General features: G+C 56.1%; 1 protein-coding gene across 1 annotated transcript; it reads left to right on the top strand.

Moving 5' to 3' along the window:
* The first annotated feature begins 5,659 nt into the window (after positions 1-5,659).
* LOC132321904 (uncharacterized) lies at positions 5,660-15,992 on the top strand. Its single transcript, XM_059835280.1, has 6 exons — positions 5,660-5,673; positions 8,236-8,366; positions 11,212-11,335; positions 12,215-12,360; positions 12,639-12,764; positions 15,284-15,992. The coding sequence occupies exons 1-6, from the start codon at positions 5,660-5,662 to the stop codon at positions 15,457-15,459; spliced, it is 717 nt and encodes a 238-aa protein (XP_059691263.1). The 3' UTR covers positions 15,460-15,992.
* Positions 15,993-16,249: the final 257 nt, after the last annotated feature.

The raw sequence follows: 16,249 nt of genomic DNA, 5'->3' as shown, positions 1-16,249 counted from the left end.
GTAGGCAGGAAATCCTGACCTGCTGAGAGACTAGGAGATTGCATGGCACCTTCTTGTTCACATTTCACTTAGTACATTTTTGGCAAACTGCAAGATGATGGTAAATTACTTCCTTCAGAGAGGACAGGAAGACCCTGTAGCCGGTTCAGCTGGGGAAAGAGCCCTCCTGAGAAGCACTTCCCATCATGCCAACTCCATCACGTGGTCAGGGTAACAGACACACATGGGGGACCCAGCTCTTGCAACCCCCAGCTCTTGCAACCATATTCTGGGAACTTTCACAAGTGGCAGTGAAGAGCCCACAGTCCCCCAAAACAAGAGGAAACCCTCAACCAAGTGTTTGAAAACACAACTAGAAACAGACAGCTAAACCACCCGAGACTGAATGCACAGCCCTTCATTTTAGCTGCCTTCAAGTTGGGTGTCCAGCCTCAAGCTGGGTGTCCAGCTTTCACCCGTCCCTGACCCCGAGCTGTCACCGAGAGTCCTCAGACATCGAGGAGAACAACGGGGCTGGACCAGGCTGTGAAGCTGGGGCGCTCCGATCCTGAATGGGAGATGCCTGCAGCCCAGGCAAGGTCGGCCGCTCCCAGCGACCCCAAGCTGTCTGCGCATCCTCTCCACCTCCCAGTGGCACTCTCCCCGCTGGCAACGGCCAGGGTGCTTGCCCTCTCACGGCTTATCAGGAATGAACTCCTTGGCAAGTCCCACATGCATTCAAGGAGTGAGCACCGCCAGTTCCTGCCAGCTGGGTACCAACATCTGCCCAGAACGGCTCTGACCAGTAACGCTATAACTGGGGCAGCAGCTGTCCCTGGGACTCAGCTGGAACCATAATGGGCAGCAGAGGCTCTGGAAAATCTCTGCAGCTTGCCAGCACGTGCAAGGCGTGAAATTGAGCGTCACCGCAGTGAGGCTCTGATCGATCCCTTCCTGCTGTGTAGGCTACTGCTTGTCCATGCATGCCTCTAAAACCTCAGCTTCCCAAGTCTTCTGGTTAAGACTGATATATACCCACCACGTGCTGCTTTGTCCAGTTCCTTCAGGATTTCATTTAGCAGTCCTGATGACTGCTCGGAAGAGTTTCCTATTTCGGCTCTGTCCTTTGCTCTTTGAGGACCTTAACGGAAAGTATAAAGTTAAATTTCTGACAAATAAAATACTGAAAACGAGTGCCTAGTCTACGAAGTCAGTCAAGACTGCCTACTCACCCCTGGGCTGCCAGGTGAGCTCCAGCGTAGGATCCAGCCGAGAAGTCGGAAAAGCCCTCCCTGTACCCACAGCTGCAACCAAACACAGACGAGAAGTTTCCATCGTACCTTGTGATATACACTGTCATAACTGAATAGCACAACATATGAGGGGATCACGTAACGATATGGCGCACACGATGCAGGTGTATATTGTGCCAGCTGCAAGAGATGCCTCGCTCGCATTTGGGCTTTGAGCTGGCAGCTCTCAAAGGAAGTAAAAAGCCATGACTACCCAGGCGATCTCCCAGCGTGACAGCCATGGAATCCAGCCGCGAGGCTGGATATCCGTCACCTCCAGGCACGTCTGTAAGCCAACAGAACAGAGAAGCTCCCTTGAAATACTTCAGTATGCTCCTTCAGATCTGAATGGCAGTGAATGCAGTTCAAACACAGGATTGCTCCATGGCACTCGTCTCTCCCTTCCACTCAGGAGCATCGTGCAGCCAGTTACTGGGTGCCTAGACCATGTCGGTCTAAACCAAACCATGCACGGAGCTGTCGGGAGAAAGGACTCCCTGGAGCTCACACCAGCTCTAAACTCAACCCCAACAGGCCTGGCTTTGCAGCAGTCGCTGGAAGCAGCGCAGGGTCGGAGAGGCTGGGAAAGAACACTTTGCAAAGCAGAGCGCCCCGGGGCACATCATCGAGCCCGACCCTTTGCCTCTCTGCTCTTCTGCATGTCTGAGCGCCAGCCAAGCAAATATGAAGTTAAATTTCATATGAAGAGAATATTAAAGCCTACATGCTCATTTGTTCAAGCGACATACCTGTGGGATCACCCTGAGGCTCCCAGACGAGATCTGGCTGAGGAGTCGGGTGGCCGTCACCTACTGGCAGAGCTGTAACCAAGCATGTTTCCGTTAGATGTTGTGATCTACTTCTTTCTCAGTGACCTGCAGTGACTGGAGGGGGGTCAGGTAATGACGGGGGACCCAGACGTGGGTGGAGATTTCCAAAGCTGCAGAGGGGCCTGGGTGACCTGTTGGCTGGCACCCGGAAGCTCTCAACACACTGTTTCCAGGCCATGTGCAACACCCCTCAAGGACCGGCTGGACAAACGTACGTCCCCTCGGGGATTTCTTACTGGGAGGTCTCTACAGTGCACAAAGGAAGCCCACACAAAAGCACCAGAGGAAAAAAATTATCATTCACATGTCTCGTGGAGAAGAGCCCGCTGGCCAGTGAGAGTCTGCACCAGTGCTGCCCCATCTGTTCCCCGGGCTGCAGGCCGGGGCTGTGTGTCCCATGGGGACCTGGGTTTGCCCAAGGAGAGCACTGCAGGGCTACAGCAGGAATGCTCCCGTTGTCCTGAGAAGACATCTCCCGAGGACAGATGTCCCCGAGGCTGAAAGCCAGGACCCAGCCTAGGAGCGGCAGAGTCAGGCCCTGGGCATGGCTGTGCCTGTGAAAGGCTTCCTTGGGTCAGGGCGACACAGGGCCGTCTGTAGGGATGGATTCTCACCCCGCGGTGCCGATCCTGGCCCCACCGTTCACCTGGAAAATGCCCCCGCAGAGGCTGCAGCCCCCTGCGCCTCCCTGCGGGGCATCTGTTTCCCACTTGCCTGCGGAGCTGGACACGGCTCACCTGGCCCATTCCAGCCCCGCTGCTCTCCTGGCCCTGCCCCACCACGAGCCCAGCCCCGCTGTCACCCCGAGGAGTGGAGAGTGGTGCACCATGCTGCCAGGGCTGGGTGCTGGCCCTCGCCTGCCCGCCTACCTAATCCCTGCGCTCGCCACGGAGCAGCCCCGACGTCCCAGGCTCGCAGGGCCACCAGGAGGAGGATAAGGAGGTGGGGGGGGGCCATGGTCCCCCGCCCCTGCATCATGTTGCTGCCGCTGCTGCTACTGCCGCTGCTGCTGCTGCCACTGCCGCTGCTGGCGCTGCTGGCACTGCTGAAGCGATGCCCGTGGCCCGGCAGTGCACATCACAGCGCGGCCCAGCGGGGCTCTGTGACCTCACAGCCCGGCCTCCCCACTGCAGTCATGCCACTGGGGCACTGCCCCTCCCCCAAGCACCGCCCCCAGCGTGCCCCGCCCCCACATGTCACCTCAAGAGGGCGGGGCTCCCAGAGGGGTGGGAGACTGAGACTGCCCCATCCTGCCCACCTGGCGGGGCCCTGTGCAACCGAGGCCCCCCACCTCATGGACCTCTCTGGGCGTTGAGGCCAGATCTCCGGTGCTCTGGGGCAGCTGGCATGTCCGGAAGCAGCCCTGTCCAACGCCCGTTCCGTGTTTCCTGATGGCAATAGCCTCACCACCCCAGAGATGACAGTCCTCCTCAGAGAGCCGTTCTTGGCTTCTTTTAGAACGCTTGCTCTGCACTAATAGTTTGGCTGTTGACACCATATGCAGTAGTGGGCAGCAGGGGAAGAGCCTGCAGACACGCACTGGCTTATTTCACTGGATGAACGAAGGATAGCAATTACCTGGCACGCCTGTTGATTGAATTGCCCCTGTTTTTTCATTGGAGACTGGCACCGCGAGACCCCCTCCTTCCTGGAGTGCCTCCTTCTCCACAGTCTCACCGTCCGTCTCTTTAGAAAGAAGGTGGGTCAGCTTAATTAGAAGTGGCCATTCCTCATCAGGAACACGGTACCTTCAGGAGGCAATACTTCTCCAAATACACTAGAGAAACAAAGCCTGGGCATTTGGGGATGCACCTAGTCACTAGTCCGAACAACGTGTCATTCATGGAGAAAAGTGTAAGCGCTAGACCCTTTCCAGTTTACCAGTAGGCAGGAAATCCTGACCTGCTGAGAGACTAGGAGATTGCATGGCACCTTCTTGTTCACATTTCACTTAGTACATTTTTGGCAAACTGCAAGATGATGGTAAATTACTTCCTTCAGAGAGGACAGGAAGACCCTGTAGCCGGTTCAGCTGGGGAAAGAGCCCTCCTGAGAAGCACTTCCCATCATGCCAACTCCATCACGTGGTCAGGGTAACAGACACACATGGGGGACCCAGCTCTTGCAACCCCCAGCTCTTGCAACCATATTCTGGGAACTTTCACAAGTGGCAGTGAAGAGCCCACAGTCCCCCAAAACAAGAGGAAACCCTCAACCAAGTGTTTGAAAACACAACTAGAAACAGACAGCTAAACCACCCGAGACTGAATGCACAGCCCTTCATTTTAGCTGCCTTCAAGTTGGGTGTCCAGCCTCAAGCTGGGTGTCCAGCTTTCACCCGTCCCTGACCCCGAGCTGTCACCGAGAGTCCTCAGACATCAAGGAGAACAACGGGGCTGGACCAGGCTGTGAAGCTGGGGCGCTCCGATCCTGAATGGGGGATGCCTGCAGCCCAGGCAAGGTCGGCCGCTCCCAGCGACCCCAAGCTGTCTGCGCATCCTCTCCACCTCCCAGTGGCACTCTCCCCGCTGGCAATGGCCAGGGTGCTTGCCCTCTCACGGCTTATCAGGAATGAACTCCTTGGCAAGTCCCTCATGCATTCAAGGAGTGAGCACCGCCAGTTCCTGCCAGCTGGGTACCAACGTCTGCCCAGAACGGCTCTGACCAGTAACGCTATAACTGGGGCAGCAGCTGTCCCTGGGACTCAGCTGGAACCATAATGGGCAGCAGAGGCTCTGGAAAATCTCTGCAGCTTGCCAGCACGTGCAAGGCGTGAAATTGAGCGTCACCGCAGTGAGGCTCCGATCGATCCCTTCCTGCTGTGTAGGCTACTGCTTGTCCATGCATGCCTCTAAAACCTCAGCTTCCCAAGTCTTCTGGTAAGAGTGGTATATACCCACTCCTTCAGGAGTTCCTTTAGCAATTCTGATGACCGCTCAGAAGAGTTTCCTATTTCAGCTTTATCCTTTGCTCTTTGAGGACCTTAACGGAAAGTATAAAGTTAAATTTCTGACAAATAAAATACTGAAAACGAGTGCCTAGTCTACGAAGTCAGTCAAGACTGCCTACTCACCCCTGGGCTGCCAGGTGAGCTCCAGCGTAGGATCCAGCCGAGAAGTCGGAAAAGCCCTCCCTGTATCCACAGCTGCAACCAAACACAGACGAGAAGTTTCCATCGTACCTTGTGATATACACTGTCATAACTGAATAGCACAACATATGAGGGGATCACGTAATGATATGGCGCACACGATGCAGGTGTATATTGTGCCAGCTGCAAGAGATGCCTCGCTCGCATTTGGGCTTTGAGCTGGCAGCTCTCAAAGGAAGTAAAAAGCCATGACTACCCAGGCGATCTCCCAGCGTGACAGCCATGGAATCCAGCCACGAGGCTGGATATCCGTCACCTCCAGGCACGTCTGTAAGCCAACAGAACAGAGAAGCTCCCTTGAAATACTTCAGTATGCTCCTTCAGATCTGAATGGCAGTGAATGCAGTTCAAACACAGGATTGCTCCATGGCACTCGTCTCTCCCTTCCACTCAGGAGCATCAGGACGATGAGGAGGAAGAGGTAAAAGGAGGCAACATGTGGAGAAGGAGGAAGAGGATGAGGAGGCAAGAGGAAGCACAAGAAGAGGAGGAGTATGCAGCAGGCAACAGGAGGCAACAGGAGGAGGAGGAGGCAACATGCAAAAATATGAAGCTACAGAAGGAGGAGGAGGAGAAAGAAGGGAAGGGAACAGAAGGCAAGAAGCGGGGAAGGGAACAGGAGGGAAAAGAAGGCAACAGGAGGAGGAGAAAGAGGCCAGAAGACGCAACAGGTGGTAAAAGGACGAGGAGAACGAATAGCCAACAAGAGGCAAAAGGAAGCAACAGGAGGAAGAGGAGGAGGAAGAAGAAACAGGAATCAACTGGAGGCAACATGAGGAGTAGTAGAACACAACAGGAAGAAATATGAAGCAACTAAAGAAGGGGAAGACAACAGGAGGAATCAGGAGAAGGAGGCAACAGGAGGAGGAGGAGGCAGCATATGGCAACAGGAGGCAACAGGAACAGGAGAAGGAGGCAACAGGTTTAAACGGGAGGAGGAGGAGGCAACATGAAGCAACAGGAGGCAAGGAGAAGCAAGAGGAGGAGGAGGCAACAGGAGGCAACAGGAGGAGAAGGAAGAGGAGGAGGCAGCAGGAGGCAACAGGAGGCAACAGGAGGAGGAGGAAGAGAAGAGAAGGAGGCAACAAGGAGGAAGAGGAAGAGGCAACAGGAGGCAACAGAAAGCAACAGGAAGCAACAGGAGAAGGAGGAGGAGGCAACAGGAGGCAACAAGACGCAGGAGGAAGAGGAGGAAGGGGATGATGAGGAGGAAACACCTGCCTATTCCCTCTAGATTTTAAGCACATTAAAAGTCAGGGATGGAGCACCTGCTATGTCCGTTTGTCTTCAGCGATGCAGAAAATCCAAGCTTAGTGCTGAAGTCATTACTTACAGGAGTCATTCCACATCATGACCATTGCTCCTCTTTGGAACAGAGGGGAAAGCTCTGGATGACAATGGATGTCAGGACGCGCTCCAGAAAGAGAAGATCAGTGCAAGAAGATCCCCGTCACCTAATTGCAAAGAAATAATTCTAGCTCAATGAAATGGGTACCGAAAACGAAACACACCGAACCGAGTTGCAGTCTGATGGCTTTGCCATCACTGTCGCAGGGCCCCAGTTCACAGCAATTGCGAAGGACCTTTTGAAAGACTCAGATGCCTGTCACCTCCTCTGAAGAGGACCTGCTGCTTACCCGTTGCCAGCGTTAGCAGCAGAGCCCTCTGCCTCTCCAGCCCACACTTTCCCACCTTGTAGGCAGGAGTTACCAGCTTTCAGCTGCTACTTCAATGGCTCTCTTGACCATTCTCCTTTTCTGTCTCGCTTCCTACTGTATCAGTTAGGGTGGGCTTCCTATCATTCCAGACTGAGCCCAACTTCTCAGTAGGAGGATTACACTGCTGCCCCATTGCTTGCCTATTTTAGAATACGGAAAAGAGATGATAATTATCAAACAGTAACTCCACCCGTAGCCCATACCTATGTAGTCTATAGCCTGTGGCTCTGAAGGTATAGACCAGCCTATACTTATATCCTGTATCTACTCTCCGATCTGTGCAGGAAGTCAAATAAAAATTACCTTTAATAGAGCATGGAACTTTGGGGGAGTGGAGAAGAAAGAAAAGGTGGGAAAAAAGAGAAGCGTAGGCACACAATTAAAAAAGAAAGGAGTTGAGTTATCCCGAAGACCAGCTCAGCCCAACTCGCTTTCACTGGCAAAACGCTGTGAAGCTTGGAGGAAAAAAAGCTGACAGGTGCTGGGAGGCACCCAATTATCTGAGTTCAGATGTGAAAGAGGAGGACAACCTTGACATGGCTCCTTTTCACTGTCCCCCGACCTGTGTGCATGTTATGACGTCTTCGTTTCCCTGAAGTTCTCCCCGACTAACAGGGAAGTATCATCTGTCCAAGCCACGTGCCACGGGGAGAAACAGTTCTGACCATGAAGGGGCAGCAAATAACTGCATCTGCAGAAGCAAAGGGGCAGCCGTGCCTCAGCTTCAGAGATGCCCAAAGCTGCCCCGGGGCCCCAGGACCCCCTGGCACCCCAGCGTTTGCTTGGCCCTGAAGCCCTGCGGGGCCTGCCAGTGCTGGGGAGCCCCGGGGACAGACACGAAGGACAGCGGTCAGCCTGTGTAGGGAGAGTGACGGGACTCCGTCCTTTTTTCTGGCCACAGGAGGATGCCCTGGGCCATGCCAGGACAGGGTGTCTCTTCTCCTCAGCCCCGGGGGAAGGCGAGGCCTGAGGAAGGCCCTGGGGGCTGGGCTCAGCATGGGCGGTGTGACCGAGGGCAGAGCCCTCCCTCCTGCCAGGTGCCGGCCTGGCCGACACCAGCAGCTCCCACCACACAGCTCCTCCTGCCCAGGGCTGTGGCTGGCAGCACAGACAGACCCACATTTTGGGAAAGACTTGCTGTTCCAGAGCAAACCCACGGCAGCTCCTCTCCTGCCCCCTCTCCTCCCCTCCTGTCATGTCCCTTCCCCTCAACCCCCTTCCCTTCCCTCTCTCCCTGAGCAGGCCCAGACCCCATGAGTGGACAGAGGGACGGCAGAGCTGTGCACACACCTTGAGCTGCTGAGAGAACAGCTCCAGGGGCAATGGCCCTTCTTGAAGGCCATCTCTCCGCAGGTCCAGTATCCCGGCTGGCTGAGGAACGAGCTGCGGTCAGGGGGTGAGTTGCCGCGACTGGCGGAGTGGGTTGGGCGAGCGCAGCAGGATGAGGCCTGTGCCCTGACAGGGCCCTTTCCTGGACAGCCTGTCTGCTCCAGGAGAGGGCCTGGACAGAAGCTGCTGGCGTTTGACTTTATTCCTCTGAAGATGCCTGAATTAAAGCCCAAAAAAGCTACAGGATAATCACAGGCAGCTCCTCCTGCCCATGGCCATGGCTGCCCAAAATCACCCCCCCATGACCAGGATCCACCCCAGGGTCTGTGGCAGTGTGGGAGGGCAGCGGGGGCAGGGCAGCTCTGGGAGGAGAGGCCTGGGCTGCCCCTGCCCGCCCAGCTGGTGCCAGCTGGCTCCAGCCAGCCCAGCAACAGTAGTGCCATTGGCCACAGCTGAGCCAATCAGCGCAGCAGGAGGTGGCCTGTCAGTCACAGCTGGCCTGGGGCGGGGCTGGAGGGGGCAGAGGCTGAGTGGCCTGAGGAGAAACTGGTGAGATGCAGGTGGGGCCCGGGCCCAGGCCCAGGCCCAGGGGTGCTGCAGGCACAGGAGCAGTGTGAATGAGCCTTCTGAAACGTTTCCTGGGTTATTCACTAGATATGTGCATAGAGAGGCAAATTAGGCCGTGAACTGACTTTCCAATTAAGGGTTTCCTCTTGCCATAGAACATGCTTCCATTTTCTCATGGGTAAGAGACTGAAAGGTAGAAGCTGAAGCAGCGTGTGCCTCTTGTGAAAATACGTAACCACAGATGGTTGTATTGAGTTGATCCTTAGTTGCTTCCTGTGTAGAAAAACGGCACATTAATTTAATGTTTTGTGTCTCGGCAGGGCCTTGATACTGCTACTGTGTAGGCACCAAGTGTGTGGCTGTCCAGTTCTCTGCATGTCTGTGGCTGATCTTTCTTGTTTCTTGGCTTGTGCAGGTGCTTATGATGTCATATGTGCCTGAGTAGGTAATAGGGCAGGAGTATGCCCCTGGCTTCTGCAGCTGCTTGTGATGTAAGTGATAGCGGATGAGGTGGTAGGACAGAAGCATGCCCCTGACTTCTTCAGGTTCCTGGAGGGCCACTGTTGACTGAGTAGCCAATAGGCGTGGAGCACGACCCCGGCACGTGCTGCTACTTGCGATGTCATAGGTGGCACCCAAGCAGGTGATGGGGCAGGAGTATGCACCTGGCTTGTGTAGGTGCTTGTGATGTCATAGGTGCATGAGTAGTTGATAGGGCAGGAGCAGGGTGTGTCTTGTAGAGCTGCTTGTGTTGTCACTGATGGCTAAGTAGCTGTCTGGGTATAAATAGACTCCTGGCTGGTGCAGGTGCTTGTGATGTCAATGGTGGCTCTGTAGGTCTTAGGGCAGGAGCATGCAGCTGGCTTCGGCAGCTTCTTGTGATGTCACATGTGCCTGAGTAGGTGATAGGGCAGGAGCAGGCCCTTGGCTTGTTGTTTTGGGAATTGTGCAGCCAGCCCCTAGACCATGGTAGGAATTATGCGGGTGCCACCTCAACAGGGCTCGGCCCTAGGTTTCTGCTCGCAGAAGACGAGTCGCCAATCCCCTGAGTTAGTAAGTGGTTTATTTATCTGACATGCAGAGCAGCTCGAGGTGGGTGGCTCCAAGGAGGGACCCCTACTGCAGATCACGCACCCCCATTATACCCTTATGGGCAGATTTCCTGGAACGTACCACCCATCACCCCAAGTACCCCAACGTACCACCCCAAGTCCAATCACTTAATTCTGGTCAGTGGTCTCTTGATTTCTTACTGGTTTGCTTGGTCGCTGGGCTGGCCGCCTTCTGAAGTTACCTCTTTCTCCTGGAATTGTTTCCTTGGTCACTTTCTTCTTCATTCTGCTTGCATCTGCCAGTTTCAGCTAGTTCTGTAGCTGCAACTTTTTTCCCCCAGTCAGCTCTCGGTATCCTTGTCCTCTGCATTGCCTTTAACCTCTCTCTGCCTTGCTCCTCTCCCCTCTGTGCCTGCAGGCAGTGCCCTGAGCCCTGCTGTGCTTTGCAGAGGGGCTGCTCGTGGGCAGAGGTGTCTCTGTGCAGCGCTGCCCACTTGCCAGGAGCTCCCTCTGTCCCAGGAGTCTGGCCCAGCTCAGCAGCAAAGGACCAGCGCACGGTGTCACTTTCTCTTTGCCCTCTGGGCTCCCTCCAGGTGTCCCTGGGTCAGCAGGGAACCTGCTGGGAAACAGGCTGAAGCAATCAAAAAGAGGTACGGGAACAGGGCCCTGCTGTCCAGGTGGGGCCCTGCTCTCCCAATGGGGCCCGGCCCCACGCTGGGTGACCGCAGCCTGGTTAAAACACACGCTCCACAGGGCTGCTCTGAAGAGCTTCCTCCTTTCCCAGGTGCAGAGGGGCATCCTGAGAAGCTGCTGCAGAGGTGGGTGAAGTTTTCCCTCGCTGTGCTGCCAAACCGGGGGCCGGGCACCAGGCAGCAAGACACAGGGAAGAAGCCTTCTGCCAGGCGAGACCCTTGTGGGAAGGGGGAAAGGGACCTTTGCGCCCATGTAGGCAAGACATCTCCTTTGGACACTCTGGCTGTAGGGACTCAGGAAGGTCCCCGACGCATGCCCCACATTTTTTATGAGCTTGTTTGCCCCATCGTGGGCCCCTTAGTGGGGAAGGTGGAGGATGTTGGTGCACCCTCCATCGCTTGGCATGCCCTTACACCAGACCTGAGGTGCAGTCCTTTCCCATCCGTCTGACGAGGCTCAGGAAAGGCTCCAGCTTGCCATGGGAAACGGCCCCACCTGCCCCACTTCTTCTGCCAGCCTGGGGAGCTTTGATACCGGGTGAAAATGGGAGACAAAACTGCCCCGCGCTCATGCTGACTCCTCCTGTTGTTTCTTTTGCAGCGTGCTCCCCCCATGTGCAGGCAGATCCCTCAGGACGAAGGAGGCAGGCAGGCAGGAGCCAGCTCGTCCAGGCAGGCCCAGCGCTGCATTCCCATCGTCTGAAGGCTGCAAGAGAGCGCTGCGGGTACGTGCCTTGCTGTGACTACCGTGCTGTTTGAGACTCAGCAAAAGCCTCTTTGTGCAGAGAGCCACCCTGAAAGGATCCCGTGGCTTGCGTTCATTGGAACCTGTCTGTCACCTCCTTCAGACCTTCTTCCTGAAAAGGAAGGTGCTGCACACCGTTCCCGCCTGTTATTGCCCCCTGGGTTGTCATGAAACACTTTATTCTGGCCAGGGGCTCTGGAAAAAACGTGCAAGTCCTTCCTAGGTCGTTGACAGTGGAGGTCTTTGGTCACTCAGCTGTGTTTGCCATGAGTTGAAGAGCCTGGCGTGACTCCACGGCCCCTGATCTGTTAGGGGCAAAGCTGACCGACCGGCTGAGGCAAGGGGCAGCAAAGTGGGTCAGACCCAAAGGAAGCCCCTCCAGGAGCTGAGACTAATCCTGCTTGCTGCTGCATTTCCATCCCCTCGTGGAGGTCTGGCAGCTGTCCGCAGAGTGGGAGCAAGCGAAGACCCGGTGGCAAGAGCAGCGAGGGCAAGCAAAGGCAGAATGGGTGGCGTAGGAAGCCTGGTCTGCAGGGGAGGACCGACAGCTGCCCCAGGTACGGGCAGCAATTGATACTGCTGAGAGCAGCAGCGACCCTCTCTGTCAGGGCAGCCAGGGTGGCAGGTCTGCAGGGGGTGGTAGCAGGACTGACACCCAGTTGCAGGGCAGGGGTTTTTCCCTGGGAGAGATTGGGAGCAGGATCCAAGAGGCAAAAGGAGCCGTCAGCCGTGATGTTGGGCATGCGGTGCTGAGTGTCCCGGCTCCCAGGTCCAGCTGCAGGCTCCTTTCAAGAGGTCGTCTGGGAATCGGCACCTGTGTTTGCCCTCTGGTTTGCTCAGAGCATCTCCTCCTTGTCAGGCACTCGGCACTGGAGGCACTTGGACTCCCCACCCTCCAGCCCAGCCCAGGAGAAGGGAGGTCAGCAAGAGGTGGAGAAAGGCTGAAAACCTTCTCCCAGCGGAGGAGATGGCAGCAGCAGCCCAGCTGGAGAGACTCCAGCCTGAGTAAGCATGCGCCAGCTCTGGGGGCAGCTTGGGGCAATTGTGACCCCACAGAGATGTCCAGGACCCCTGTGCCTGTGTCCTGGGGTTGCATAGGGCACCCTCTGATGTCTCCTAACATGGGCATGACCTGGGTTACCGCCACGGCCAAGGCCCAGAACTCACCACAGGGTGAAAGGGTGGGTACACAGGGGACTGGGTGGGTGCAGGGGCCGGGCGAGGGGAGAGGCAGAAGGGGTCTCCGGCAGAGGCTGAAGGATGATGTTTCCCTGTTGTTGCAGCCACCTTTCCCCATGAGCAGTCCGGGTCCTCAGAAGGCTGGAGCCACGTCAAGCATGGAGGAACATCTTCAAGCACATCACTGAGAACAACAGGCAGCATCAAGAGCAGCAGAGGCAGCTCCCCTGGTAACCGTCTCCAAAAAGGGATGGTGCTTCCCCTGGCTGCAAGGCCCATCCCTCCACTGAGAGCAGCCCTGGGGGAAAGAGGGCATTTCTCTGACACCCCTTGCGAGACAGAAGCAGGTTCTGGAGGCTGGCTTTGGGCTGGGCCTCCCTGACACCCAAGGGGACTGCCTGGGCACCCAGAATTGGCTTTCCATGTGGGACGTAAAAGCCCTGGCTGAAGACGGGGGGATCCCTCTGATGGCTGGCTCTCCAAACCCTTTCCAAACCAGAGAGCATGTCCTTCCCTTGCAGAGTCCTGCCCCAAGACACCTTGCCCTGAGGGGGGACACCTGTATGGGACACCCAAGGTGTTGGCCCCACCTGACTCAGCCCCAGGCTGATCAGCGGCACCTGGGACCTTCTCATGGGCTTGGGCACAAGGCTCCTCTCCCACTTCACACACACCTTGAGGCTTCATCGCAAGCAGATCCCGTCACAGGTGGCCTGAGCTAAGCCTGTAGGATTTCTCTGCCTTCTCCCTGTCCATACGATCATACACTTCTCTTTCTTCCTCCCTAGCACTAGATGCTGGTAACCGCAGCAGAGGGGAAGTTGCTGGGAGCGGCAGCTGTAGCAGTGGCTGTTAGCAGAGGGGCTGGGAGGCCCCTTTACAAAATGAAGAGCTCTGGGGCTGTTGCCAGCTGGACTGACTGATCTGTGCCTGGTGATGGATCCATCGAAAGGGATTACACACACCCTATGAGTGATCCCAGAACTGCTGGTAGGGGCAGGAGGGAATAAAGTCCCCACACACAGCACAGCGTGAACATGTGCAGCCCCGCTCCTGCACATCCCAACACACAGGCAGCACAACAGAGGAGGCTCTAACGCTCTTCCCTGGAAACCAGCACAGCTGGTGCCTCCCTGAAGTGCCCGCACGCTCATGCACACAGCGTGGAGAAGCATCAGCAGGGCCAGAAGTCTGTGTGTGATTACAGGGCTGCGGCCACACTGGGACCACAGAGGTGTGGTGGGTAGATGGCACAGCGGGAGGGCTGTGGTGGAGGGACACTGGCTCTTCAGGAAGGACTGTCTGGGAAGGCGAGGAGGTGGACTTGCCTTCTGCTTGGGGTGGGACAGGAGCCAGCTTATGGGTCCGCATCAGCAGGCAGAGCAACGTGGGTGCCGTGTTGGCAGTTACCTGCTAGAGACCTCCTGTTGAGGAGGAAGATGTAGAGGAGGCCTTCTTCAAACAAGTGGAAGGAGCCTCACGTTCACAGGCCCTAGTCCTCATGGGGGACCTGAAGCACCCTGGTACGTGCTGGAAGGACAATCGAGCAGGGCTCCAGCAATCTAGGAGATTTTCTAGAGTGCCTTTCCTGGCACGGGTGATGGTGGCAACCAGGAGACCTAACAAGGCAGGGGAAGAGAAGGGTGGGGAGGCATGACCCTAGTTCTCGCTGGGGTCTGAGACAGCATTCCCAGAAAAAGTCATGGACATCACTCCCCACAGCCTTCCCTCCCTCCATCCCCTGATGAGTCAGGCAGCCCCAGCTCCAGCTGTGCTCCTCTGGCTCCAGCTGTGCTCTGCCCCTCACCCTTTGCCTTGGGGTGCAACGGGCGGAGCAGCCCCATGTGTCCCAGCACCTTCAGCCCTAGGATGAGCAAACTGGCCTTCTCACCCCTCCTTCCTTGCTGGAAAGCCCTTACCCATCTCTGCTCCTAGGGGCTTGGGGTGGCGGGGCCAGGGGAATCTGGAAAGGCAGGGAAACCTGTCGCAATTGGGCAGGATGCTGCAATTCAGATGGGGTTGGTCCTGGCCTCTGGAGGGATTTCTGCCTGACCTCTTAAGAGCAGCAATAGGGACAGCCACATCCAAGCGAGTCCCCCAGGGTGCCTGTTCTGCTCCCAGAGCGGGGAACACGCCACAGCCCAATCTCTGGGTCCCAGCACCCCAAGAGCCTGGGCCCCTACAGCCCTCCATGCACAGGGCGTGCCTGGAGACATCTCAGCTGCCCGCAAGGTGGGGTGGCACAAGGAGACAGTGCAGCCTGGCCATGCCCTGGGGGACCACAGCCGCAGGATTGGGGCTGTGCTGGGCTGGGGCCCGTGGGGGCAGTGTGCCCCTGTGGGAGCTGGTCCTCACCTCCTGGCCGGTGTCAGAGGCTTCCCTCCAGCCCTGCACCCAGACCAGAGCTTGCTCCTCTCGCAAGAGCGGGGCAGGAGGGGGCTGCTTGGGGGAGGCGAGGTGTCAAGGTTATGCTTGTATCTGTTCAGAGGAGACTATGCTCTGTAAATAGCCTGTCTTTGGGAGCTGTTGTTACTGCTGTCAGGAGAGCTAGTAAAACTGGCCAGCAGGCAGAGCTCAGCCCCTTCAAGAAGTTGCCTGCTGGAGTCTTCCCACTGCATAGTTTCCTCTGTTTTCCTGGCCTGTCCTGATGTGAGAAACCTTCCCCAAAGGCCTTTATCTCCAAGGACTCTGCGCCCTGGGGGCTTCTCTCCCATTGCCTCTGGCTTCTTGCTCCTCTGCTTTCTTTCAGGAGATGCAGCTGAACCAAAACGTCTGGTCCGAGCAAGCAGCCAGTTGGGGGAAATAGGAGATACCAGCAGCGCCAAGCAGCTCTGTGGGGATGGGAGGAGGACGCTTGGATGCAGCAAACACTGCTGCCGGCCGTGGTGTGTCCCTGAGCCATCTCTCGTCGGCTCCCCACTGTAGGCCAGTTCTGGGGATACAGAGACATAACTGTCTGCTTTTAACCATTTGGATATTGTTTCTTGTTTAACCACTTAGATATTGTTTCTTGTTTATTCTTTCTAAAACTCACTTACCAAGGCTGGCGCCTGTAACGTCTGTTAAGGGTTAAGTTTATCAGGGACTGGTATTTGTCAAAAGCTACTTGCTGAACAAAGGGAGTGATAACAGGAACTGCAAGGCTAGTCTGACCACAGAACCGACTAGGACTTGTTAAAACTGCTGAAATCAACAAGTAAGAAGACAGCACGCTTAAAAGACTGAAGTTCATCTAGAGGACAGAAGAGGAAGAGGAAGATAAGACCCCTGAAGAAGTAAAAGACCACCAGAGACAGATCTGAGCCTGCGCAGTTTCTGAATCAACTCCGCCCCCAACTTATACATACGTATTATGAAACCCTATGACTATGTATGCTTTGGTGTAATAAATATCCGACTGCTTGCCGAAATGGTGTGCAAGCTTTGAGGAGAAATCCCCTTGCACCCGGCGCCGTAATAAACACGCCTGCTTTATAACTCTTTGTGAGTTGTAAAGTTTGTTTCCGCGCGTCACTGGGGCTCCAGCCAGCCCCTTTGTTTTAACGGGTGAGGCGCAGTGTCTTTGACACATTTACCCACTTTCTGGGTTTGCTCAGGGGGCTCCCAAAGAAGTGCATGGGGCTGATGCCCCTGCGAGCGCAGGCAGTGGGAGTGCACAAGTCTGCAACCAGCTTTGCTGCTGAAGGGGTCTGTGCGTAGAACGGGACTGCGAACG

Source organism: Gavia stellata, unplaced genomic scaffold (genome assembly GCF_030936135.1).
Source record: "Gavia stellata isolate bGavSte3 unplaced genomic scaffold, bGavSte3.hap2 HAP2_SCAFFOLD_94, whole genome shotgun sequence".
Taxonomy (NCBI): Eukaryota; Metazoa; Chordata; class Aves; order Gaviiformes; family Gaviidae; genus Gavia; species Gavia stellata.
The sequence above is the reverse complement of the archived record's forward strand: the minus strand, read 5'-3'. Positions and strand labels throughout refer to the sequence as shown.

Bases quoted from the DNA above. Each gene is read 5' to 3' on its own strand.
- LOC132321904 (XM_059835280.1), top strand. The intron at 8,367-11,211 runs GTGAGTTGCCGC...TTTCTTTTGCAG, and splicing joins GAACGAGCTGCGGTCAGGGG to CGTGCTCCCCCCATGTGCAG. The intron at 12,361-12,638 runs GTAAGCATGCGC...CTGTTGTTGCAG, and splicing joins CTGGAGAGACTCCAGCCTGA to CCACCTTTCCCCATGAGCAG.